Here is a 9,466-nt window from a genome sequence, read left to right as displayed (position 1 = left end):
AAACACCGAGACAGTTGTAAAAATGACAACCCAGCTTCAAACACAGCCTTGAACAGCCCGGGCTGCAGGAGGAACCTGACAACAAGCGCCACGTGGAAGGCTGCAGCGTGTCTGTACACGTATTTATACACACCCAGACACTGCAAGGATCCCCCTCCCCACAGGGCACCTTATTACAGCACAAAATACCCACAGAAAACCCACAGAAAACCCAGAAACCTTCACACACACACAGTCCCAGCTGCTTCTCCGTCCCAGATCAGCACAGCAAGGCAGTGACATCATGCAACTCTTGCCACAGAACATCCACATGAAACCCCACAGAGCAAAGGCAGCGCTCCTGCAGCCAGAGCAGGGGATAAATGAACACGGGTGGGGAGCTGCCCTGCACTGCTGGGGCAGCAGGAGCTGACACACGCCTGAGACACAAAGCAAATCCATGTCCAGGGACACACACAGCCAGGAGAACCCACAGCCACATCCCAGATGCAAGATTAGCAAAACAAGAGAACAAAGAACATACTTTGGGTACAACACAGAAATCCTGCTTTCCAGGTAAATTCAGGTTATTATCTTAACAACGCCAGTGGAGAACTTTTCTTTAAACTGTACAAAAACTGGTCAATAGTGAAAATATTTTTTCTTTACAAAAAAACTGTTCAACATTGGAAATATTTTTTTCTTCACTTGGCCTGGAGAAGGTCTAATGACTTTTACTTTGTTTTTTTCCCCTTACACTTCTGTTAACAGTAGAATCCTGAACCCCTTCCCTCGCCCACTGAGCCAAAATTACTGTGTGCTATACATCCACTTCCCTCCATTCTGCAGGACACGTGAAAGCTGTTACTGTGCTTTGAACACAAACATTCCATCCTTCACCTGAACATTCTGGAACAGAGCTCAGAAGGAAAAGCCTGCAGGACCACAGGAACAAAGCCCTTTGTTCATTAAAACATCCTGGCGGTGTCAGATGTGCCAACTCCCCCTTCCCCAGCCCCTGCTCCAAGCACAGAGCCAGAACCTGAACCACATCTGCAGCAAAAGGCAAACTGCACATGCAAAACCCATCTGAACTGTTCCAGGAACTCATTTCAGGTGAGTCTTACCCTTTTCTTTTGTATCTACTGTTTTTCAACACCTGAATGTTTAATGGGTGTTTTTTTTAAGGGCTCTGCTTCTGCAGCCCAAGCCAGCATCTGCACTCACTGTGCTATATCCCAGCACTCCTCAGCATCTCCATTTGTGTCTGGAGCCATTTTCCTCGTTAGATTATCCAAGGAATCTTTGCTGTTCACTCCTGCCCTGTTGGGCACCCCTGATGGATGTTATTTTCCATCAGTGGACGTGGTGATATCAGTTAAATACATCAAATTTTACTTCAGCAGAAATTCCGACCCCTGGGAAGTGAAGCTCGGTTTGAGGTGGAAATTGCTCTGCTCAGGGAATACAGCAGATGCCAAACCCAGCAGAAAACTAGGTTTCACTGCCTTGCTCTACACCAGGCAGCAACCTCCCAGCTGATCTCAGCCCAGCCCAGCAGCAGGAGGACACCAGGCAGGCACAGCAGCGCTGCCACAGCTCCAGTGAGGGCTCCAGGCTTTGGTTTTCCATCGAGCCAGCTGAAAAACAGCCTTTTCTTCCAGAAAGGTTAGTAGGATGCAAGACATACACTTTGTTTTTTTCACTGTGTCTGAGCATTTTTAAGTTAATATTTAACAATGTTGTGCTACTAAAACCTGCCCCATCAGGGTTTGACCCAAGCTTGAAGCTCTTTTTAGCATAAAACACCTTTTGCCTTTACTTCACTGCACAAAGCACCACCTGCAGACAATGCCATTTATTAGAGGCAGTTTATTTGTGTTAACAGGGGAGAAGGGAAGCTGTGCCCAGCTTTCAGCTACGTTATTACCTCGGGTGATTAGTGCAGGTGTCTCGTTTTCCAGCTGGAATTTCTGAGAGGCCAAGTGCTGGCAGTACCAGGGCACAGCTAGCAGGCACAGCGGGCTCAGGACAGAGCAGCAGCTCACCCCAGGACGCGCTCTTTGGGATGGTGTCCCCGCTGCAGAACAGCTTTCCCTCTCTGGCTGCTCGCTGGGGAGGCAGCAGCAGCTCGGGGATGTCGTGTTGGCAGAGGTTTAGGATCCCTGTGAGCTCGCAGGGTGCAGGTGGTGCCCAGGCAGCGTGCCCAGCGCCCTGCAGCCCTTACCTGGTGTGCCAGGACAGCGGGCAGCAGGAACCGCGGCACAGGACACCGGGCAGTCTCTGGGCAGCAGCACCGGGCAGCAGGAACCGCGGCACAGGACACTGGGCAGTCTCAGGGCAGTCTCGGGGCAGCAGGAACCGCGGCACAGGAACGCCAGGCAGTCTCTGGGCAGCAGTGCCCGGCTCAGAGCCCGCCGCCGCTGCGGTCCACGGGGATGGCCTGGCGGCGCAGGTTCTCCTCGGCCCTCTTCATCAGCACGGCCAGCCGGCTGCCCGACACGCGGCCCTTCTGGATGGCACTCATCAGCTGGGACAGGGACAGCGGCTCAGGGGCTGCCAGCCACCTCGGGGACAGCGCGGAGCAGGGAGCCAGGCACCTGGGCTCCCAGGGCGTGAACCCCAAAGGGCAAACCAAACTGCAAACCCCAGAGTGCAAACCCCAAAGTGCAAATCCCAGAGTGCAAACCCCAAAGTGCAAATCCCAGAGTGCAAACCCCAACAGTGCAAACCCCAAACTGCAAACCCTAACAGAGTGCAAACCCCAGAGTGCAAACCCCAACAGTGCAAACCCCAACAGTGCAAACCAAAGTACAAACCCCAAACTGCAAACCCCAACAGTGCAAACCCCAACAGTGCAAACCAAAGTACAAACCCCAAACTGCAAACCCCAACAGTGCAAACCCCAAAGTGCAAACCTCAACTGCAAACCCCAACAGAGTGCAAACCCCAACAGTGCAAACCCCAACAGAGTGCAAACCCCAGAGTGCAAACCCCAGAGTGCAAACCCCAAACTGCAAACCAAAGTGCAAACCCCAAAGTGCAAACCCCAACAGAGCAAACCCCAGAGTGCAAACCCCAACAGAGTGCAAACCCCAAAGTGCAAACCCCAAAGTGCAAACCCCAAAGTGAAAACCCCAGAGTGCAAACCAAACTGCAAACCCCAACAGTGCAAACCCCAGAGTGCAAACCCCAAACTGCAAACCAAAGTACAAACCAAAGTGCAAACCCCAACAGAGTGCAAACCCCAACAGAGTGCAAACCCCAACAGTGCAAACCCCAACAGTGCAAACCTGAAGTGTAAACCCCAAAGTGTAATCCCAAAGTGCAAACCCCAATAGACTGCAAACCTGAACTGCAAACCTGAACTGCAAACCCCAACTGCAAACCCCAACTGCAAACCCCAAACTGCAAACCCCAAAGTGCAAACCTGAACTGCAAACCCCAACAGTGCAAACCCCAACAGACTGCAAACCCCAAAGTGCAAACCCCAATCTGCTAACCAACCTGCAAACCCAAACTGCAAATCAAACTGCAAACCCAAACAAACTGCAAACCCCAGCTGTGGCCTCGAGGCTGCCCCAGGCTCACTCACAGCCCCCAGGACTGTCCGAGGCTGCCCTGGACAGGGTGGCAGGAGGAGGGCAAGTACCAAACATGATGCACTTGGACCAGCGCAGACACCACCAGCGCAGACCCCACCCTCACTGGGGGCTCCTCTGTGACACCTCAGAATGGGGGAAGCCCAGCAGGCACACAGGCTTTCTCTGTAATTCCTGATATCTGAATTTGTAGTATCTGAGGGCGCAGCTCACAGAAGAGTCAGGATTTTTTTCCATTTAGGAAGAAATTGTTCTCAATGAGGGTGGGCAGCCCTGGCACAGGGTGCCCAGGGAAGCTGTGGCTGCCCCTGGATCCCCGACAGTGCCCCAGACCAGGCTGGAACACCTTGATCTAGTGGAAGGTGTCCCTGGCCCTGGCTTGCAGATGAGCTTTAGGGTCCCTGCCAGCCCACATCATGCAGGGCTTTCATGATTCCTGATCCATCACTGATCCCAGACCTGCCCTCTTCCACCCACACGCCTTTCTCTGGAGAGACACTGTACTTGACTCCCACAATTCTTTCAAATCCAAATTCCTTTATAGACTTTTCAAACTAATTTGCCTCTAAGTCCTGGAAGCTGGACTCTTCTCTCTCACACTGTGAGAGCACACTAGTGCTAAGATTTTAGTTAATTCTTTTTTATCCCATGGATAAAAAAGCATTAGAATCTCAGCATTAGAGCTGAGATTACCTGCAGCCAGCTCTGCAGAGAGCGCTGGGGAAGCGATTGGCACTTGCCAAATGCAATTTCTGACTCGCGCTGACTGCAGGAACCTCAGACTCCTTCCCCCATAGAAGCTGCTCGTTACCCCTGCAGCTGGACCTGTGCAAGTGTGGTGTGGCCAGAAGGCACAGGGAGGAGGCCAGGCGTGTGCACACAGGGATGTGCCAGCAGCAGAGCACTGCCTCTGGGCCAGCAGCCTGCCACAGCCTGGGGCAGTGAGCTTTAGAGCAAAGGATGGGCTTCAAGCCCCTTCCCACCCAACCCACGCTGGCATTGCACGATTCCTCCCGACTGAACGTGGCCTGGCCACTTGACCCTGCCAAGGCCACTCTCTGCCAGCCCCTGAGCACGTGCTGGTGGCCCAGGCTGGCCCTGCTCTGCTCCCACCTGCAAGCCAGCAGCCCCCAGGCACTACCTGCTCCATTTTCCAACACAAACCTCCACAAATATTTGCCCAGGGCTTGCACAAGTTCTGCTCTGAAACGCAATTACTTGAAAGTTTTCAGAAGGCAAACACTCAAGTATTGGGCGCTGACTTAACAGATCCATTAAAAAATTAAACAAACATCTAATGTATTTTGCTCCTGCCATGGCAACCCCAGTTCATTTCAGTGGCACCTTCCTGCTTAGCACTGAGTGCTTCCCTGGAGCAGTGCAGGGCACAGGAGAGGGCTCAGCCCTGCAGGGCCATTGATGCCTCAGGGTTCAGCATTTCTATTTTCCAGGTTCTGTGCTGCTTTGGTGTGCAGCTCTGAGCTTCACATTCAGTGTTGCTGAGCTCTCTGCACAGAGCAGAGACAAAACAATTCCTCCTCCAGCTGGGCACCCGAATGATCCAAATCTCAGCCCAGGAGCACAAACACCGTGGGCTGGAGAGAGAAAAACAAGCAGGGTGGGACTGCCTGGGCTAAAGCTGGAATGGGACAATGAACTGCAAGGTGCCAATGGAGCAGAACTGATCCCAGGGAGAGCCCCCGGGAGCGCTCGTGAATTTTGGGACCATTTTGGTTCATTTGGGTGCAGCCCTGGTGCTGCCCAAGGTGGATCCATGGAGGAGATCCTTTAATAAATCCTTTAATAAATGCCTGCTTTGTTCTGTGGCTCTGTCCAGCCTTGTTCTAGGGCAGCCTGCAGAAGGCATCCCCATCACTGCTGCTCTGGGAGATGTGCAGGAACCACAGGGTGCCACAGGTTTGCACAAACCCCCTGAAATGCTCCTAAGCACTGCCTGGCCTTGGCATCTGTGGGATGATGCAGGGCTGGCAGTCCCTGGGGAGGCTGGTCAGCGTAGCACAAACAGCCCAGAACGCCCCCAAAGCCCACAGAACAGCAATTCCTGCCATTGTACCCAACCCAACCCAACTCCAGCAAGCTCAGCCCTGCAGAAGGGGCTGGGCTGCCCAGTGAGGGGGCAGTGGAGGTACCAGGGTGTCCCTTCAGCAGCCAGAACCCAGCTGGGCTGTGCTCTGCCATTTGAGCAGATCAGCATAAACTCCCAAAGCCACTGCTCCTCCTTTCCCCCTTGGCTTGTTTGGTTTGGTTTTTCCCCTTCCCCCAAATTCACCGCAGCTCCTCAGCTCAATTGCTGCATTTTAGGCAAATAAATACTCCTTTTTGCTAATGCTGGACACAACCTGTGAAAATTTTCTGCATTTAGATTCAACAATGCTGCTCTTATCCCCAGCTCATCTCCAGAGAGACAATTACCATTTCCTTTGCCTTGATCTTGTTTGTTTAACTTGACACAGTGAAGAAAGGGCTGACATTGACCAAAATCCCCAGCATTAATTTCTCTCCTGTTTGGCATTCATCATTGCCACCGGGCAGGGGAGACATGGCAGGCTCTGAAATACCACCCCAAAAAAGACTCCTCAAACACCAGCCCAGCTGACAAACTGCATATGCAAAGGGAGCACCCTTGGGTTTGCTTAAAAGCCCCCCAAAAAGCAGATGCATGTCATTTTTTTCAGAGAAACTGAGACAATTTAGCCAATTCAGGAATTAAAATGGGTTATAGGGCCTGCATGGGTTCTAACTACAAGCTCATTCTTTATAATATTCACTTCATTATTCACTTATTTAGCTTATCATTATTATAGTTATATTACTATTTATCACTATAAATATTTGGTTAGTTAGTTATTATCCAGTTTCTTAGTTTGCTCGTTTTTGTAACAACCCTTAACAGCTGCAGATAATGTCAGTGTGCACACCTCTGCCATGCCCCTTCCAACGGACACCTGTATAATCTTAAATACATTTAAACAGCATTTCTGGGCTTAAAATACCAAATTCATGTCTGGACTGGGGCATACTTTGTAAAATGGACCTGTTCTTTGAGTCTGACTGGACAAAACCCTGAATTTCCAAGCTGCTGAGGATGCTCTGTGTGCCCCTGGTACCAGCTCCACCACACAGGTAACGCTCCCCTGCTCTCCAGCCCAGCCCTAAGCAAGGGGAAAAGCTCCCCAGCTTTTGAAATCCAGCCTTGGCTGGCAGCACAGCAGGCACCTACCTGCAGGAACTCGTTCAGCTCCACCTGCCCGTTTTTGTTGAGATCCACCTCGTTGAGGATCTCGTGGAGGGTGTTCTCGTCCATCTGCACGCTGATGCTCTGCAGGGAAGGAGCAGGAGGAGGGGGCTCAGCAGCCTCACCAGGGGCTCAGCAGCCTCACCAAGGGCTCAGCAGCCTCACCCAAGGGCTCAGCAGCCTCACCCAGGGGCTCAGCAGCCTCACCAGGGGCTCAGCAGCCTCACCCAAGGGCTCAGCAGCCTCACTGGGGGCTCAGCAGCCTCACCCAAGGGCTCAGCAGCCTCACTGGGGGCTCAGCAGCCTCACCCCGTGCCCCAGAGCAGCCAGCAGCACGGGCAGCTCACCTGCAGCACACGCTGCACGTCCAGGATGGTGATGAAGCCCTTCTTGTCCTTGTCAAACATGCGGAAGCGCTTCTTGTACCTGCCAGGGAGGGGTGGCACGTCAGGGCACCACGGCTGCAGGGACAGCAGCTCGGGCACCTCCTGCCTCACTCACCTCTCGATATCTGAAGGCACCAGGCTGATTTCAGACTGATCTGTTAACTGATCTGTTTTCACCTTGTAGCCCATCTCGTAGTACAGGAATGTTTTAGCAGTTTCAAGCTCTTCCTGCAATGGGAACACAAAACCTGAGCATCTGAGCAATAGCAAGTTCTTACACAAGTATTTATTGTTTTACACTTTACTACTAGGTTCTTCTTCTAAGGTCCCAAAATTAAAGAGATAGCAGCTGAGAAATATCAAAAAGTTAAACTTAGGCACTTTTTACCCTTGGCAAAAGGTATTCAGGCTAGTAAAGACTCCTAATTTCTGTGTAAGTGTTTTCAGGAGCATCCAGACTTTCAGTCACACACAGTCTGTCTGCCCCTTTCAGGAAGAAATGGCCTTTTGAGGCCAGGCCTACAAGCTGTCATTTCTCTCCCACTCGGTATCTTAGTGTGATGATTCACATAGCTGTCCAAAACCAGGGAGCTCAAGACCAGGCAGGTCCTTTATGGTTACAGGAGCTTCCTTTGCTGAGGCAGATCTGTTGAAAAGTGTCAGTAAAGCAAAATAACTGACAGGAATGAGACAGCAATGCCAAGCCTGCTTTCATTTCTAAGGCTGGGGAACAAGAGGATACAGATCTTCCCCTTCCCCTGCACCCCTGGCCAGTCCCAACCCATTTCACAATGAAGTCTTTAGCATGAAATGCACCAAATGACTCATTCTGACTTGTAGCTCTCTATTCAGCAGCTGGGACCCTGCACCAGGGAGCTCCTCAAGCACAGCACAGCACAGCAGCGGGACAGGGCCCCTCGTACCTTCTTCTTCTGCTCGCACCAGCTGAGCTCCTTGCCCATGATGTCCACGATGCGGGGCAGGGCCTCCTCGGCGGCCTGCACGTTGAGGAAGGCCAGGCGGGTGCGCCGGGAGATGATGTCCACGGCCGTGCGCGCGTACTCCCTCACGCCGTACACCACCTGGGGCAGGGACACCGGGCTGGCACCCCACGGCATGGCACAGCTGGCACCCCACGGCACGGCTGGCACCCCACAGCACATCTGGCACCCCACGGCACAGCTGGCACCCACACCCCATGGCACAGCTGGCACCCCACGGCACAGCTGGCACCCCACAGCACAGCTGGCACCCCATGGCACAGCTGGCACCCCACGGCACATCTGGCACCCCACGGCACAGCTGGCACCCCACAGCACAGCTGGCACCCCATGGCACAGCTGGCACCCCACAGCACGGCTGGCAGCGCTGCCTTTCCTTGGGACATTTTACAGTGTCGGAACTCAAAATGTCCCTCAGACATTTTCAGAAGTTCCAGGCTTTACTCAAAAGCATTTTAGACCCTGGCAAGCAGCTGAAAACAGCTGTGATCTTGAGTTTGAGCCATGGAATAAATTACTAACTTTGAAAGTGGAACAAGCGGTTACAGAGAGTTAGATAATATAGTAAAAGTGGTCACAAATTAGAGGGGAAAATTTTTTAGTATTGTACAAGGGGGTTTTAATACCTGTACAGGGGGGTTTTACTTTATACATAGAGGTCAAGAGTTCTAAGATAGAAGAAAGTGAGCCTGATCCTGTTCTTCCTCCTTCTTCTTCCTTACCTCCATGTTCTTAGTGATGTTGGCATTCACAGATTAGTTTAGAGTAAAAGAGCACATTGTAACATAGATAGTAGGTATTAGAGAAAATCTATAAACATATAATACGTAATATATCATATAAAAGATAGCAGCAGGCCTGGGCAGGGAGAGAGAAGAAGACACCAGGCAGTGAGGGTGTCAGGAGAGTGTGTGCCTCTGCCTGGGCCGCTGACCAAGGCAGCTGCAGCAGGCAAAGACAATCTTTTAGATAGCTAACAATAAACTGCCTTGAAACCAAACCACAAAAAGCTGTGGAGTCTTTCTTTAGAAGCACGAGTTAGAGAAGAAACTTTACCACCACACGAGACCCCTGAATCAATCCCAAAGTTCTCACATTACAGACCCCGCCGGGGCCGAGTGCTTGTGCTTGAAGTAAAAAGCAGGTGCTGTATAAACACTGACTTGTGCACAAATATGTCAATTTGCGTATACAGCCATACACAAAGTGTGCCCCGGGTACAGGCACAGAAAATACCTTGCC

General features: G+C 51.8%; 1 protein-coding gene across 3 annotated transcripts in view; it reads right to left on the bottom strand.

Moving 5' to 3' along the window:
• Positions 1 to 1,836: 1,836 nt before the first annotated feature.
• GPD2 (glycerol-3-phosphate dehydrogenase 2) overlaps positions 1,837 to 9,466 on the bottom strand; it is a 50,591-nt gene continuing 42,961 nt past the window's right edge. For 2 of the 3 annotated variants that reach the window (XM_030278209.4, XM_030278210.4), the window contains exons 13-17: positions 8,147 to 8,305; positions 7,339 to 7,451; positions 7,185 to 7,263; positions 6,823 to 6,921; positions 1,837 to 2,509 (exon numbers count right to left, since the gene is read on the bottom strand). In XM_030278209.4, coding sequence (XP_030134069.4) covers positions 2,387 to 2,509; positions 6,823 to 6,921; positions 7,185 to 7,263; positions 7,339 to 7,451; positions 8,147 to 8,305 — 573 coding nt within the window. In that variant the 3' untranslated portion in view covers positions 1,837 to 2,386. The remainder of the gene's footprint in view (positions 2,510 to 6,822; positions 6,922 to 7,184; positions 7,264 to 7,338; positions 7,452 to 8,146; positions 8,306 to 9,466) is intronic. The other variant, XM_072931791.1, reaches the window with a different exon arrangement.

This window comes from Taeniopygia guttata, chromosome 7 (assembly GCF_048771995.1).
Source record: "Taeniopygia guttata chromosome 7, bTaeGut7.mat, whole genome shotgun sequence".
Taxonomy (NCBI): Eukaryota; Metazoa; Chordata; class Aves; order Passeriformes; family Estrildidae; genus Taeniopygia; species Taeniopygia guttata.
The sequence above is the reverse complement of the archived record's forward strand: the minus strand, read 5'-3'. Positions and strand labels throughout refer to the sequence as shown.